The following is a 17483-nucleotide window of genomic DNA, read 5'->3' on the forward strand; positions in this document are numbered from 1 at the left end:
GTGCGCTCCGCGGACCACCCTAAATTGTATCAGGCTGAGCCTGGCACACGAGGAGGAGGAATTAACCCTACCTAGGGCATCAGCCCACAGACCTTCCTCCCCCAGCTCCTCCTCCCATTTACCCTTCAACTCCTCTACCAGCGCTTCCCCCTCTTCCTTCAACTCCTGGTGTATTTCCGACACCCTGCCCTCCCTGACCCACACACCCGAGACCACCCTATCCCAAACTTCTTGTGCTGGGAGCAACGGGAATTCCCTCACCCGCCGCCCCACAAAAGCCCTCAGCTGCATACATCTAAAGGCATTTCCCGGGGTGTAACAGGAATTGTGATTAAGGAACATAAGATGAGCATTTATTGCCGATACCTAATTTCTCCTTGAGAAGCTGGGAGTGATCCATTTTCTTGAATATGACTGAGTGGCTTGTTAGGGCAGTTAAGAATAAACTACATTGATAATAATATTAATAATAATAATCGCTGATTGTCACAAGTAGGTTTCAATGAAGTTACTGTGAAAAGCCCCTAGTCACTACATTCCGGCGCCTGTTCAGAGAGGCCAGTACGGGAATTGAACCCGCGCTGCTGGTATTGTTTTGCATTACAAGCCAGCTGTCTTAGCCCATGGATCTAGTCACATATAGGCCAGAACAGGTAAGGGTGGTAGATTTCCTTTCCTAAATAAAATTAGGGAACCAATTGGGTTTTTAAAACAATTTTGTAGTTTTGTGGTCACCATTACTGATGTTAACTGCATGTAATTAAATTTAATTTAAATTCCTCAGTTGCTATAATGGAATTTTAAACTAACATTTCAACATCATTAGTTTAGGCCTCTGGTACATGAGTCATAAAATCATTGAATCCCTACTATTTGGCCCATTGAGTCTGCACTGGCCCTTGGAAAGAACACCTTACTTAAGCCCATGCCTCCACCCTATCCCCGTAACCCAGTAACCCATCCTAACCTTTTGGACACTAAGGGGTAATTTAGCACGGCCAATCCATCTAACCTGCGCATCTTTGGACTGTGGGAGGAATCCGGAGAACCCGGATGAAACCTGCGCAGACACAGGGAGAAAGTGCACAGTCACCCGAGGCTGGAATTGAACCCGGGACCCTGGAGCTGTGAGGCAGCAGTGCTAGCCACTGTGCCGCCACAAGTCCTGTGACAAAACAACTTTTCTACCACACACCACAACCTAGAATAGTCCCAGAGTGATTGTCCCAGAAATTTTGACATGTCGTCACTTTTTAATATTAGAAATACAATAGCCAATTTATGCAAAGCAAGATTCCACAAATTGCAATATGATAATGATCAGGTAATCTGTTTTAGTGATGGTGGTTGCAATGATTGGCCAGGAACCCCTGAGGGGTATAATTCACTCCTCTTCAAATAGGGCAATGGAATCTTTCCTATTCAGCGGTGGCTCAGTTACGAACACTTTTGCTCGTGTCACTAGGTTCCTGGTTTAAATCTGCCCCCTGCATTTCCTAAATAATAAGTGACTACACTTTAAAATGTCTTAAATGGCTGTAGAGAGACATCCCACAGTATTGAAAAATATTATTTAATATGAGTCTTTGCTTTTTGAGATGGGCTCAGTTTAATGCTTCACTTGAAAGACATTGGGCTGGATTCTCAGCACCCCGACGCCAAAATCGCGGCCAGTAAAGGGGGAGAAGAATCCATTTTCTCGCACGGAATCGGGATCGACACCGGTTCCCTGATTCTGTGGGCCCCGAAAAGCCGCCTTGGACCTACCTGGGGCCAGAGGCCCACTCCGACATTCTCCACATCTGATCGGCCGAAGTCCCGACGGCGCGGATCTAATGTGGTCCAGCCGGTCGGGATACACGCGTGGTGGCTGCAGACTCAGTCCGCGGCCGCCCTGGTCGGGAGCAGGCCAATTGGAGGGCGGGGAGCCTTATAGACGGCTGGGAAGAGTTAGTGCGGCGGACAGGGTTGGTCGCGCATCCGATGGGGGTTTTTCTCTTTAGGGTCCAGTTCGGCGGTCGGAGTCTGCCATGGAGCACGGCGCGGCCGCTGGAGGTGCGGGGGCCCGTATCGGCAGCAAAAGCTGCTAGATCTACGCAGGGTCCTGCTAGCCCTCTGCAGGGCTAGGAATTTGTGGCCCTCTCGCCCCAGTTTTTCTGGCGTGAAACTCCAGTTTTGACACCGACGTGGGGACATAGTCTCAATAACGGAGAATCCAGCCCAGTACCTCCGACATTGCCCTAACTGCACTAAAGTGTCAGTGGAGATATTTATGCTGAGGTCTCTGGGGTAGAACTTCTTTTGGAACTACACGCTGGTGCGCAACAGCTGGAACCACACGCTAGGGCGCAACACCTGGAGGCCCGAGCTGGTGGACAATAGTTGGAGGCCCGAGATGGTGCGCAGCACCTGGAGGCCCGAGCTGGTGGGCAATAGCTGGAGGCCCGAGATGGTGCGCAACACCTGGAGGCCCGAGCTGGTGGACAATAGCTGGAGGCCCGAGATGGTGCGCAACACCTGGAGGCCCGAGCTGGTGGACAATAGCTGGAGGCTCGAGCTGGTGCGCAACACCTGGAGGCCCGAGCTGGTGGACAATAGCTGGAGGCCCGAGATGCTGCGCAACACCTGGAGGCCCGAGCTGGTGGACAATAGCTGGAGGCCCGAGATGCTGCGCAACACCTGGAGGCCCGAGCTGGTGGACAATAGCTGGAGCCACAGGTTGGCGCGTAACAGCTGAACCGATGCACATTTGTAATAAAAACAGTAAGAAGTCTCACAACAGCAGGTTAAAGTCCAACAGGTTTATATAAAATGACAAGCTTTTGGGGCGCAGCTCCTTCCTCAGGTGAAAGCTGGTGATTCCAAACAAACCTGTTGGACTTTAACCTGGTTTGTGGGACCTCTTACAGTGCCCACCCCAGTCCAACGCCGGCTTCTCCACATCTTAATTAAAACAGAGAGTGGTGGGAAAAGCCAGCAGTTCGGGCAGCTTCTGTGAAGAGAGAAAGCAGGGTTCACGTTCCGAGCCCAACATGACTCTTCTCCAGAACAGTGTTTGGGTTTTTACTGTAACTTATAAAGCGGAATCCGACCTCTGTCTGTGTTCAGTAGACGGAGGGTGGGATGAATGAAAGTTACTTTGTATCACCGATCTCCCTCGGGGCTTTGAAGGTGCGAGTCGCGGTTACTTTGTTGCAGAAGCTGCGGTTACTTTGTGTCCACAGGCTCGGCGTCTGGTTACTAGGGGGTGGCCAGGATGTGGGGAGGCCAATAGAAACCTGTCCGGAGTTAAATGTTCACCATCCACACTCCCCTCCCCCAAAAAAGCACAAACTCTCAGCAGGTCAGGGGACGGCCTGGAATTCCCTCCACTGCTGCCTCCATCTCCTGAGTCTTTCCAGCACTTACTCTGGAACCCCTACAGTGCAGAAGGAGGCCATTCAGCCCATCGAGTCTGCACGACTCTCTGAAAGAGCACCGTGCCTAGGCCCACTCCCCCTGTATACCCATAACCCCACCGAGCCTTTGAGCACTAAGGGACAATTTATCACTGCCAATCCACCTAACCAGCACGTTTTTGGGCTGTGGGAGGAAATCGGAACACCCGGAGGAAACCCATGTAGTTACGGGGAGAAAGTGCAAACTCCACACAGGCAGTCACCCAAGGCCGGAATTGAACCCGGGTCCCTGGCGCTATGAGGCAGCAGTGCTAGCCACAGTGCCGTCCCAAAGTGGACAATGTGGGCATCGATCCCACTACCTCTCACATGTGAAGTGAGCGCTCTGCCACTTGAGCTAATTCCCCTTTTGTTTCAAGTATCCAACACTATAATAGTTTCTGCTTTAACTTGTCCGCCGTGTTGTATTTGCCACCGCAGCTGGAAGTTTCAAAGAAAAAAATTGCTGTGATATTCCTAGCAAATCCATGAATATTCAAATGATTTTCTGTCATTTTACATGATGCAGAATGTTAAAACTAACAAAAAAAGAGTCGAATGTTTTAGAGGTTTAACTGTGATGTGTTGAATGGTTTTGTTGTTTGTACCTGGAGATAATAGTCACTTTTGAAAAAAACATTATAAATGAACTCTGCGATCAATCACAGTCGCTCCTTTTCTCGGTCTGGAAAAGGGCCTAATCTTATTGGTCCGCTGGACATCATCTTCCCTGCTCTCATGGGTCACGAATGCTATCAATCATACAGTGGCCCCGCCCAATCGACCTGCACAGAGTTGCGATTGGCTGGACTGGGACCCGGCTGTCAACACCCTGACTGCACAATACTGCAGAGTGTGGCTGGATGGTGGAGGGATCTACCTCCAGTCCACAAACTGGGCAATCATTCCACTAACTGGACATTCGGTCCACAAACTGGACACACAGTCCACAAACTGGGCACACAGACCACAAACTGGGCACTCAGACCACAAACTGGGCATTGAGTCCACAAACTGGGCACTAAGTCCACAAACTGGACACAGTCCACAAACTGGACATTCAGTCCACAAACTGGGCATTCAGTCCTCAAACTGGACACTCATTCCACAAACTGGACATTCAGTCCACAAACTGGACACTCAGTCCACAAACTGGGCAATCAGTCCACTAACTGGACACTCAGTCCACAGACTGGACATTCAGTCCACAAACTGGGCAATCAAAGAACAACAAAGAACAAAGAAATGTACAGCACAGGAACAGGCCCTTCGGCCCTCCAAGCCCGTGCCGACCATGCTGCCCGACTAAACTACAATCTTCTACACTTCCTGGGTCCGTATCCCTCTATTCCCATCCTATTCATGTATTTGTCAAGATGCCCCTTAAATGTCACTATCGTCCCTGCTTCCACCACCTCCTCCGGTAGCGAGTTCCAGGCACCCACTACCCTCTGCGTAAAAAACTTGCCTCGTACATCTACTCTAAACCTAGCCCCTCTCACCTTAAACCTATGCCCCCTAGTAATTGACCCCTCTACCCTGGGGAAAAGCCTCTGACTATCCACTCTGTCTATGCCCCTCATAATTTTGTAGACCTCTATCAGGTCTCCCCCGCAACCTCCTTCGTTCCAGTGAGAACAAACCGAGTTTATTCAACCGCTCCTCATAGCTAATGCCCTCCATACCAGGCAACATTCTGGTAAATCTCTTCTGCACCCTCTCTAAAGCCTCCACATCCTTCTGGTAGTGTGGCGACCAGAATTGAACACTATACTCCAAGTGTGGCCTAACTAAGGTTCTATACAGCTGCAACATGACTTGCCAATTCTTATACTCAATGCCCCGGCCAATGAAGGCAAGCATGCCGTATGCCTTCTTGACTACCTTCTCCACCTGTGTTGCCCCTTTCAATGAGCTGTGGACCTGTACTCCTAGATCTCTTTGACTTTCAATACTCTTGAGGGTTCTACCATTCACTGTATATTCCCTACCTGCATTAGACCTTCCAAAATGCATTACCTCACATTTGTCCGGATTAAACTCCATCTGCCATCGCTCCGCCCAAGTCTCCAAACAATCTAAATCCTGCTGTATTCTCTGACAGTCCTCATCGCTATCCGCAATTCCACCAACCTTTGTGTCGTCTGCAAACTTACTAATCAGACCAGTTACATTTTCCTCCAAATCATTTATATATACTACAAAGAGCAAAGGTCCCAGCACTGATCCCTGTGGAACACCACTGGTCACAGCCCTCTAATTAGAAAAGCATCCTTCCATTGCTACTCTCTGCCTTCTATGACCTAGCCAGTTCTGTATCCACCTTGCCAGCTCCCCCCTGATCCCGTGTGACTTCACCTTTTGTACTAGTCTACCATGAGGGACCTTGTCAAAGGCCTTACTGAAGTTCATATAGACAACATCCACTGCCCTACCTGCATCCATCATCTTAGTGACCTCCTCGGAAAACTCTATCAAGTTAGTGAGACACGACCTCCCCTTCACAAAACCATGCTGCCTCTCACTAATACGTCCATTTGCTTCCAAATGGGAGTAGATCCTGTCTCGAAGAATTCTCTCCAGTAATTTCCCTACCACTGAAGTAAGGCTCACCGGCCTGTAGTTCCCTGGATTATCCTTGCTACCCTTCTTAAACAAAGGAACAACATTGGCTATTCACTAACTCCACTAACTGGACACTCAGTCCACAGACTGGACATTCAGTCCACAAACTGGGCACTCAGTCCACAAACTGGACACTCAGACCACAAACTGGGCATTAAGTCCACAAACTGGGCACAGTCCACAAACTGGACATTCAGTCCACAAACTGGACATTCAGTCCACAAACTGGGCATTCAGTCCTCAAACTGGACATTCAATCCACAAACTGGACATTCAGTCCACAAACTGGACTCAGTCCACAAAGTGGGTACTCAGTCCACAAACTGGACACTCAGTCCACAAACTGGACACGGTCCTCAAAGTGGGCACTCAGTCCACAAACTGGACGCTCAGTCCACAAACTGGGCACTCAGTCCACAAACTGGGCATTCTGTCCACAAACTGGACATTCGATCCACAAACTGGACATTCAGTCCACAAACTGGACATTCGATCCACAAACTGGACATTCAGTCCACCAACTGGGCACTCAGTCCACAAACTGGATACTCACTCAGTTTGGATTAGAATTAAGTGCAGCAGCGGCTCAGTCGGTAGCCTCTGATTCACAAGGTTCCTGATTCTAGTCCAGTACGCCTGGATTTGAGCTCACTGCTCGGGTGCAGGGAGTGCTGCCCTGTCGGAGGAGATGTTAAATCTCATCAGCGGTCCCTTGGCGCTGTTTTAGAATCCCTACAGTGCAGAAGGAGGCCATTCGGCCCATCAGGTCTGCACCAGCCCTTGGAAAAAGCACCCTATTTAAACCCACGCCTCGACCCTATCGCCATAAACCAGTAACTCCACCTAACATTTTAGACACTAAGGGGCAATTTAGCATGGCCAATCCATCTAAACTGCGCATCTTTGGGAGGAAACCGGAGCACCCGGAGGAAACCCACGCAGACACGGGGAGAAAGTGCAAACTCCACACAGTCACCCGAGGTCGAATTAAACCTGAGGCCCTGGAGCTGTGAGGCAGCCGTGCTGACCACTGTGTTTTGACGGAGAGCTGGGGAGTTATCCCTGGTGTCTTGTCCATTCATCCCCTAATCAACATCACAAAAAAAATGGTTATTACCCCATTTACCACCGCTGACTCTCAAATAATTAACATCTGGTTTAGCAGAACAAGGTCAGCAGCACAGGTTAAATTCTCTCTCTGTGTACCCAAACAGGCGCCGGAATGTGGCGACTAGGGCTTTTCACAGTAACTTAATTGCAGTGTTAATGTAAGCCTACTTGTGACAATAAAAATATTATTATTATTATTATCCATTGATCAGAAACATATTGTGGCTCCCAGAGCAGATCAAAGACTAGGAATCCTACGGCGAGTAATTCATCTCCTGACCCCCCCCCCCCCCCCCCCCCAAAGTAACTCATTTCCTGACCCCCCCAAAGCCATCCTCATGACACATGTCAGGAGTATAATGGAATCATTCTCCCTGTGTTTGCATGGCTGTCATCCCCTGTGCTGGGTAGATGGATTGGCAAAACTAAAATTGCCCCTTAATTGGAAAAATATAATTGAGTACTCTAAATTTAACAAAAAAAGGAGTGTAATGGGATACTTTCCACTTGCCTGGATGAGTGCAGCTCCAACAACACTCAAAAAGCTTCACATCACCCAGGTTCTATCACCCAGGACACAGCAGTAGGACAGCATGGTAGCACAAGTGATTAGCACTGTGGCTTCACAGCGCCAGGGTCCCAGGTTCGATTCCCTGCTGGGTCACTGTGCAGAGTCTGCACATCCTCCCCGTGTCTGCGTGGGTTTTCTCTGGGTGCTCCGGTTTCCTCCCACAGTCCAAAGACGTGCAGGTTAGGTGGATTGGCCATGATAAATTGCCCTTAGTGACCAAAAAGGTTAGGAGGGCTTATTGGGTTACTGGGATATGGTGGAAGTGAGGGCTTAAGTGGGTCGGTGCAGACTCGATGGGCCGAAATGGCCTCCTTCTGCACTGTATATTCTATCATCCAGGACAAAGCAAGTTCACCTCCAAATCACTTGGAAAATATATCGCCGTTCCTTCACTGTCGCTGGATCAAAATACCGGAACCCCCTCCATACCATCACAGTGGGTGTACCTACACCTCAGGGACTGCAGTGGTTCAAGAAGGCAACTCACCACCACTTTCTGAAGGGCAACTAGAGATGGGTAATACATGCCAGCCTAACCAGCGACGCCCACATCTCTTAAATGAATTTTTAAAAAATAAACTATTTGTGGGAATTTGCTATGCACCAATTGGTGCATTAAATCACAAAAAAAACTAACATTCAAGTTCAGCAGGTAATAGGGAATGCAAATGGGATGTAGGCCTTTATTTCAAAGGGACTGGAGTATAAAAAAGGGAAGTCTTGCTAAAACTATACAAGGCACTCATTAGATCACACCTGGACTATTGTGAACAGTTTTGGTCCCTTATCTAAGGAAAGATATACTGACACTGGAGGCAGTCCAGAGAAGGTTCACTAGATTAATCCCGGATATGGAGAGATTTTCTTATGGGGAGAGGTTTTGAGTCCAATATGACTTCTTGGTCCGAAGAAAAGTCGGATCGGACTCAAAAACTTAAATCTTGTTTTTCTCTCCCAACAGACGCTGCCAGATCTGTTGAGTTTTTCCAGCACTTCTTGTTTTTATTTCACGTTTCCAGCGTCTGCAGTATTTTGCTTTTGTTCATTCCCAGAGTATTAGCCTGCATTACTAAATTTAGTGATATTCCCACTGCACAACCATCCTCCTCAATAATGACTCCACTTCATAAATATTTCATTAGCTATAAAGCACTTTGACATAACCAAAGCACAATATAAATTCAAATGTTTCTTTAATTGCATCTCACTTGGGAAAAAAAATTACTTAATCACATACCACATCTTCCAGTCCCCATTCACCCAAAATTCTCCCTCACACCGAGAACCGCACCCCCAAATGCTGCCATATCACAACACCCCTCTATCCCTCCATCCCGGCCGATACCTGATACCTCCCTTGTAGTGATCTCAAACACCAGCACAGACTTTCTCAAAGCTCCCACTGCCCTCTACCTTGTTCTCCCAGATTTTCTGCCTCCTCTCAAATGCCTCCATATTTCATGTTTCCTATTCTCAAACCCCAGGACCGCCTCCCCAACACTACCCAACCCACACGACCCCAACCACTCTTTGGGGAAGGTATAGTCCTTTGTTCTCTTCCAGGTTACTCGATAAGTGGTTCCACCAATGCCTGGTCTATTTTCTTTTTCCTGATGGGTGGTGGTCAGAGACAAACCTTTCGTGTAGAATCTCCCCCATCAGCGACATTGCGAGGTTCCACTTTAGTGACATCATGAATGTAGACAATGGACTGTGTTCATTACCGCTTTAGAATGTCACAATGCTCTCCACACCCATGCTGCGAAACCAGAGTTTTCGCTGAGAGGTAGAGAATCATATTTCTTTTAAGCATATATATAATTTAAATATTTAGAAAGATTTTAATGAAAAAGATCCTGCGCAGAATATTTGTAGCCTCTGACCAACATTTTAAAACATAAAACACGGGAATAGGGAAGAACTGTGTGACATGGACATGAGTACAGCTGTTAATTTTAATTGATGCTGGTGAGGAGAATATGGTAATTCAGATACAAGTGGTGGATCTGGACAGCAGGATTCCCCGAACTTTCAAAATGTATGCAAAAGAAGCACGAAGTGGGGAAAATCATTTTGAAATGGAAATTTTACCTTCTATCTTACAGGCTGGCTTTCTTTCAGGCCCCGCATTTATGACAGTCAGAGCAAGAGCACACTGGATGTACGCAGTGTGTTTTATTTTATTTATGCTCCATCAGTACTCTTATGCTTTGGACTTTAAGTACCATCACATGACTTCTCTGGAGGCTTATCTTCAGGATCTGCAAACAAATTATTCAACTCTTACCTATGTTTACAGCATCGGGGAGTCAGTGGAAGGTTGAGTATTTATAGACAACAGCAAGATGTATTTTTTTTTAAATTAGAGCACCCCATTCATTTTTTCCAATTAAGGGGCAATTTTTAGAATGTCCAATCCACCTACCGTGCATATCTTTGGGTTGTGGGGGCGAAACCCACGGAAACTCGGAGGGAACGTGCAAACTCCACACGGATAGTGACCCAAAGCCGGGATCGAACCTGGGACCTCGGCGCAGTGAGGCAGCAGTGCTAACCACTGTGCCACCAAGCTGCCCTATAGCAAGATGTATAATTGTTCTATTTTTTTAATGTACACGGTATTATATTGAGCGGCTGGGGTTTTGAATGTGCAATCCGAGAGTTGGTTGCGCCCCTGAAATCTTCCATTTGCCATGGCGTAAATTGTAATTGGAAAATGGCTTTTCGTTACATTATTTACCGTTTCAAGTCAGTGATGAATCATGTATTAAATAGATCCCAATTTTTGCTATATATAAAACATGCAGTCACAAGGTACTAATTAAGTAGGCTATACTTTATTCAAAGAATAAACTGTAACTTTGGATTCAAATTATCGTTATAGTTCAGTCAAGCATTACAGTTAACTATGTCATTCAAAGTTTTCTGAAACGATAATAGCTGTATAATCACTCCCTCTTACTTGTCTGTGTAACTTCCTGCACATTAGGACGGAAGCTATGGGCTGTTGCAATTGGAGAAACCCCACGAGAACATCGCGTTGGCATCCCTGAGGTTAAATGCATTGGAAATATCCATGGAAATGAGGTAAACCATAATTCAAAATGAATGGGAGAGCATATTTATTAATGATTGACGTGCTAAGGGAATAAGGTGACACCAGGACTTGCAGTAATATCCTCAGCTCAAAATAATGAGAATAAGAAGTCATGCTCGCTGTTTTTTTAAAAAAACGAATTACCCTGTATTGCAGTAGATCGGTCCAAACAATAGAAATTTGATTAATTTATATGGCAGGGCTCCTTGAGGTCAATCTTCACTGTCTTCACCTGGTGTTAATAAAGTGGCAATGCCCTCAAACTTGGCTTGCTAACAATGCAACTTTCTCCATTTGAAAGGGGCTTACCACCAAATATCCAAAGCTTGTTTCATATGTTGTGCTCCTTTTAATATGAAAATCAAGGTCCAAAGGCATGATATGGGCAGCACAGTGGCACAGTGGTTAGCACTGCTACCTCAGCGTGCCAGGGATTCCGGCATTGGGTGACTGTCTGCGTGGGTGTGGAGTTTGCATGTTCTCCCATATCTGCGTGGGTTTCCTCCCACAGTCCAAAGATGTGCAGATTAGGTGGATTAGCCATGCTAAACTGCCCCTTAGTGTCTAAAGATGTGATGGTCAACTGGGGTTACGGGGACAGGGTGGGGAAGTGGGCCTAGGTAAGGTGCTCTTTTGGAGGGTCGGTTTTTATAGGCAGTGGTATCGAAAAGGTCTAACCAAACGTAAGTGTTGAATCATTTTGTGGAAGTAAAAGACTCCACCAAAATAAACAGGGCAGCTGCCATCCTAGGACCCCTAATCTCTGCAATTGTGACAAATCTCCTTCCACCCCACCCCATCCCCACCATCCCCAGAAATCCCCTGATCCTCAATCCCACAGAAATACAGAGTATTCCTTAAATGGTGAGAGATTGGGAAGTGTTGATGTCCAAAGGGACCTGTTCTTGAGTCGATGAAAGTTAACATTCAGGTGCAGCAAGCAGTTAGGAAGGCAAATGGTATGTTGGCCTTTATTGCCAGAGGATCTGAGTACAGGTGTAATAATGTTTTGTTGCAAATTTACAAGGCCTTGGTGAGACCACTCTTGGGTATTGTGTACAGTTTTGGTCTCCTTACTTAAGGAGGGATATACTTGCCATAAAGAGAGTGCAGCGAAGATTCACTGGACCAATTCCTGGGATGGTGGAATTGACCTTTGAGGAGAGATTGAGGAGACTGGGCCTGTATTCGCTAGAGTTTAGAAGAATGAGGGGTAATCTCATTGAAACATGCAAAATTCCTACATGACTTGACAGAGTAGATGCAAGAAGCATGTTTCCCCTGACCGGGGGAGGGGGGTCTAGAACTGGGGAAAAACGCTCGTGCTTACGTTCCCGACTGCGCGGCAGCCCCCTGGGCAGCGTGGAACCCCTCCTCAGCCGACCCCGAGACATCTCCCATCCCCCCACAAGCTTGTGCTGCAAGGCGGCCTGGCAAACCTGGGGGGCCCCGCTGCTACTTTTGCGGGCAGGCCAAGCACCCCCGGAAGTGCTGCCCGGCCCGCGCATCCACCTGCAAGGGATGCGGTAAAAAGGGCCACTTTGTGGTGGTATGCCAGGCCCATGCTGTTGCCGCGGTCTCCGGTGGCGAATGCGGACCGCCACCACAAACCTCTCCACGGTCCCCGTGCGGCCAGCGGGCGCCGCCATCTTCCTCCTGCAGGGCCACGTGCAGCCCCCGGGTGCCGCCATCTTGTCCCGCGGACGCCACATTCGATGGATAGGCGCCGCTATTTTGTGCACCCCCAGCCATGTGCGACCAATGGGAGCCGCCATCTTGGATGGACTCCCAGGATCCCAGCTCGGCTGATCACACACCACTCGGAGAGAACACTCAACTGCTGCCGCGATTAGCCTCGGTGACCCTGGACCAGTCCCGGCCTCGAACACTCTCGACTGCTACAACAACAGTACTAATCAACGGGCACGAGACGTCCTGCTTAATCAACTCTGGGAGCACAGAGAGCTTCATACACCCTGACATGGTAAGGCGCTGTTCTCTCCTCGTCCACCACGTTAATGAAAAAATCTCCCTGGCCTCCGGTTCCCACTCAGTAGAGATAAAGGGGTTTTGTGTAGCAAACCTCACGGTCCAGGGAAGGGAGTTTAAAAATTACCGCCTCTACGTCCTTCCCCACCTCTGCGCGGCCACACTCCTAGGTTTAGACTTCCAGTGTAATTTCCAAAGTCTAACTTTCAAATTCGGCGGCCCTATACCCCCTCACTGTCTGCGGCCTCCTGTTTCCCCGTTTGCGAACCTCACCCCAGATTGCAAACCCGTCGCCACCAGGAGCAGACGACACAGTGCCCAGGATCGGATCTTTATTAGGTCAGAGGTCCAAAGGCTACTGAGGGAAGGAGTCATTGAAGCTAGCAACAGTCCCTGGAGAGCTCAAGTAGTGGTGGTAAAGACCGGGGAGAAGCATAGGATGGTCATCGACTACAGTCAGACCATCAACAGGTTTACGCAGCTGGACGCGTACCCTCTTCCCCGCATATCCGACCTGGTAAACAGGATCGCGCATTACAAGGTCTTCTCCATGGTGGATCTTAAGTCCGCCTACCACCAGTTCCCCATCCGCACTAGTAACCGCAAATACACTGCCTTCGAGGCAGATGGGTGGCTCTACCACTTGTTAAGGGTTTCCTTCGGTGTCACTAACGGGGTCTCGGTCTTCCAGCGCGTGATGGACCGAATGGTTGACCGGTACGGTTTACGGGCAACATTCCCGTATCTCGATAATGTCACCATCTGCGGCCACGACCAGCAGGACCACGACACCAACCTCCGAAAATTGCTCCAGACCGCAAAGATCCTTAACCTTACGTATAACAAAGATAAATGCGTGTTTAGCACCAACCGCCTAGCCATCCTCGGCTACGTAGTGCGAAATGGAGTTATAGGCCCCGACCCTGAACGCATGCACCCCCTTATGGAGTTCCCCCTCCCTCACTGCTCCAAGGCCCTGAAGTGCTGCCTAGGGTTTTTCTCTTACTATGCCCTGTGGGTCCCCAACTATGCGGACAAGGCCCATCCCCTGATCCAATCCACAGCTTTTCCCCTGTCGATAGAGGCCCGCCAGGCCTTCAGCCGCATCAAAGCAGACATTGCAAAGGCCACGATGCACACCATCGACGAGTCCCTCCCCTTCCAGGTCAAGAGCAACGTGTCTGACGTAGCTCTGCCGGCCACCCTCAACCAAGCGGGCAGACCCGTGGCCTTCTTCTCATGTACCCTCCATGCTTCTGAAATCTGCCACTCCTCAGTCGAAAAGGAGGCCCAGGCCATAGTAGAAGCTGTGCGACATTGGAGACATTACCTGGCCGGCAGGAGATTCACTCTCCTCACTGACCAACGGTTGGTTGCTTTCATGTTCGATAATGCATAGCGGGGCAAGATAAAAACCGCTAAGATCTTGCGGTGGAGGATCGGACTTTCCACCTACAACTACGAGATCTTGTATCGTCCCGGGAAGCTAAACGAGCCTCCTGATGCCCTGTCCCGCGGCACATGTGCCACCGCACAAGTGGACCGCCACCGAGCCCTCCACGAGGACCTCTGCCACCTGGGGGTCACTCGCTTTTCCCACTTTATCAAGACCCGCAACCTGCCCTACTCCATCGAGGAGGTCAGGACAGCCACCAGGGACTGCCAAATCTGCGCAAAGTGCAAACCGCACTTCTACCGGCCAGAGAAAGTGCACCTGATAAAGGCTTCCTGTCCCTTTGAAAGCCTCAGCATGGACTTCAAAGGCCCCCTCCCCTCCACCGATCGCAACACGTACTTCCTGAACGTGATTGACGAGTACTCCCGGTTCCCATTCGCCATCCCCTGCCCCGACATGACCGCAACCACCGTCATCAAGGCCCTCCATAGCATCTTTGCACTGTTCGGGTTCCCCGCTTACATACATAGTGATAGGGGGTCCTCCTTTATGAGCGACGAACTGCGTTAATTCCTGCTCAGCAAGGGCATCGCCTCAAGCAGGACGACCAGTTACAACCCCCGGGGTAACGGACAGGTAGAGAGGGAGAACGGAACGGTCTGGAAGACATTCCTACTGGCCCTAAGGTCCAGGAATCTCTCAATCTCCCGCTGGCAGGAAGTCCTCCCAGATGCCCTCCACTCCATCCGGTCACTGCTTTGTACCGCAACCAATCAAACTCCTCACGAACGTCTCCTTGTCTTCCCCAGGAAGTCCTCCTCTGGGACCTCGCTCTCGAGCTGGCTGGCAGCTCCCGGACCCATCCTGCTCCGAAAACACGTGCGGGCGCACAAGTCGGACCCGTTGGTCGAGAGGGTCCATCTTCTCCCTAACCCCAAGTACGCCTACGGCGTACCCCGACAGCTGACAAGATACGGTCTCCCTACGGGACCTGGCGCCCGCCGGATCCCCACGCACACCCCAGCCACAAGTCCGACCCTCCCTCCCACCGGTGCACCTTACAGGAGGATCGGTCCTGCCACCGGCCCAGTCTACGCCCCCCCCCACCCACTGACGCACCCCGCAGACGCTCCCTTCCCAGGTCAACTGTTTTTCCCACCAGCGCCGTCTAGGGGTGTTGAAGCTGCCACAGAGATCGAGGCCACGCTCCCGGAGTCACAGACGCCGGAGCCTCCACCGGCGTCACCATCGAAGCTTCGACGATCACAGAGGATGACCAGGGCCCCCGATCGACTGATTGCTTCATTTTAAAGTGTATATAGGTCATTGTGAATCTGTAAATAGTTACAAAATGCTGTACGGAGGTATTACGGTATCTCCATAACTATAATTTCAACCACATTACCATGTTGCAATATCAAGCCACCACCCCCGCCGGACTCTTTTTTAACAGGGGGTGAATGTGGTAGTTTGTGTAGAGGTATTAGGTACCTGGTAATGCTGGAACACCATTGGTAGATATTGTATGTTTCCTATTGGTCAAGCTGTATGGTAGCTCCGCCCTGCAAGGCGGGGTATAAGAGCCCGTGCTGCCCCAGCAGCCTTCTTTCTGTACCTGAGCTGCTGGGGGAAACATCTAGCTTATTAAAGCCTTCAGTTGGACTACAACCTCGCTTTAGTGGTCATTGATCGTGCATCACACTTGAAACACCATAGCATACCAGGCTACCGACCAAGTGCTGTAAAATGGGATTAGAATAGATAGATAGATGCCTGATGGCTGGCGCAGACACGATGGGCCGAAGAGCCTCTTTTTGTGCTGTTCAAGGACTCTGTTGGTCCCAGTCTTGAAACTTTCAATTGACACAACATCCACAGCTTTTTGTGGGGGGAAGAGTGTCCCAGATTTGCAGTGCACTTTGTGTGAAATGGCTCTGTTAGGGTAATGCCTATCTGTTCTGGATTTACCCTACCTGTGGGAATAGTTTCACTGCACCTACCCTATTCCAATTCTCTTCCGCCCCTAGTGGTGCACTAAGGCAGACTTTTGTCTGTCTCCATAGCTAGTTATTCCTGGAACACATCTGTCACTAGAGACTCACAGCTTGCGGAGCACCGCTCCACAACAAGCCAAGGTTGACTAGGAGTCTCTCCTGCTGTTACTACCAGACATTGGCATGTTTGGAAGGATTTGCAGGTTAACACTCAACCTGTTTGGTGGTGTTATATACATACCTTCCTTGGCCATCAAGTCCTGAGGTAGGACTCGAACCTGGAGTTAATGGTTCAGAGGTGGGGATGTTACGCATGGCGCCATAAGACTTCCACCTACCCTATTGGCCCCCCCTCAAGTATTATTTTTGATACCGCTATTACCTTCAAACTCAAGGAAAAATAAACCACGTTTATTTATGTCCTCATAATATAACCCTTTTGACTGCAGTCTAATTCACGTTGGGAGCAAATCTCATTCAATTTCCGTAATATTCCCAGATTTTGCTTTGCTCTTGCAAAGTTCTCAGAAATATCCCAAACGCTACTGGTCCATAGATTACTTGAGTAATTTTACACTTGGACATGCAGCCAAGTTGTACTTTCGTACCTTTTATTTCCCATGCAATGCGGCAAATCCCGATGAGAGGTGCCGAAATTGTAAAAATGTATTTTTAACCTTTTTGGTTGGTGCTGGGGAAAACTGAGTTAAAAGGTTGAGCAACCAACCATCTTACCCAGTAAGGGAAGTGAGCACGGTGCCTTCCTGGAAACCATGCGCCAAATCTGGAAAGCTGGGGTGGAGGAGGAGGGTTGACTTTATTTTTTCTCTGTTGCTTTAATTGCTGTGATTTGTGCAGCCCATTGGCCGGGAGATTCTGCTGCATTTAATCGATCACCTGGTTACGAGTTATGGACGCGACAAGAACATTACCAGATTAGTTGGCAGCATGAGAATTCACATTCTGCCCTCGATGAATCCTGATGGGTTTGAAAAGGCGAGTGCCGGAAAGTGCACAGGGATCCACGGACGGTAATGCTGTATTTACAGTTCCAGGATGTATATTTCTTCATTCTTCTCTCTCCCCTGTAACTGTACATTTTCAAACTGACGTCCAGTTAACTCTATGGTCAACAAGGGCATTATGTATTTGCCCCCCCACCCCCCCGCCCTCATATTTTAGTTGAGCAGCACCTAATTTACTGCCTACTAATAAAAAAGATTTTCTCCAATGATACTGTAGTTTTCTTGACATGACATTTGGA

General features: G+C 49.0%; 2 protein-coding genes across 2 annotated transcripts in view; one reads left to right on the plus strand and one right to left on the minus strand.

Moving 5' to 3' along the window:
- The window catches only part of LOC140399212 (uncharacterized), a 73769-nt gene extending 70539 nt beyond the window's left edge, over positions 1-3230 (minus strand). Inside the window, 1 exon segment of the mRNA XM_072488575.1 lies at positions 3189-3230. The gene's annotated coding sequence lies outside the window, so the exon portion shown is untranslated.
- A 6404-nt stretch (positions 3231-9634) lies between these two features.
- Positions 9635-17483, plus strand: part of LOC140399213 (carboxypeptidase M-like) — a 30628-nt gene continuing 22779 nt past the window's right edge. Inside the window, exons 1-3 of the mRNA XM_072488576.1 lie at positions 9635-10062; positions 10733-10830; positions 17078-17250. Coding sequence (XP_072344677.1) covers positions 9723-10062; positions 10733-10830; positions 17078-17250 — 611 coding nt within the window. The 5' untranslated portion in view covers positions 9635-9722. The remainder of the gene's footprint in view (positions 10063-10732; positions 10831-17077; positions 17251-17483) is intronic.

The sequence above is a fragment of the Scyliorhinus torazame genome, chromosome 22 (assembly GCF_047496885.1).
Source record: "Scyliorhinus torazame isolate Kashiwa2021f chromosome 22, sScyTor2.1, whole genome shotgun sequence".
In the NCBI taxonomy this organism is placed as follows: domain Eukaryota; kingdom Metazoa; phylum Chordata; class Chondrichthyes; order Carcharhiniformes; family Scyliorhinidae; genus Scyliorhinus; species Scyliorhinus torazame.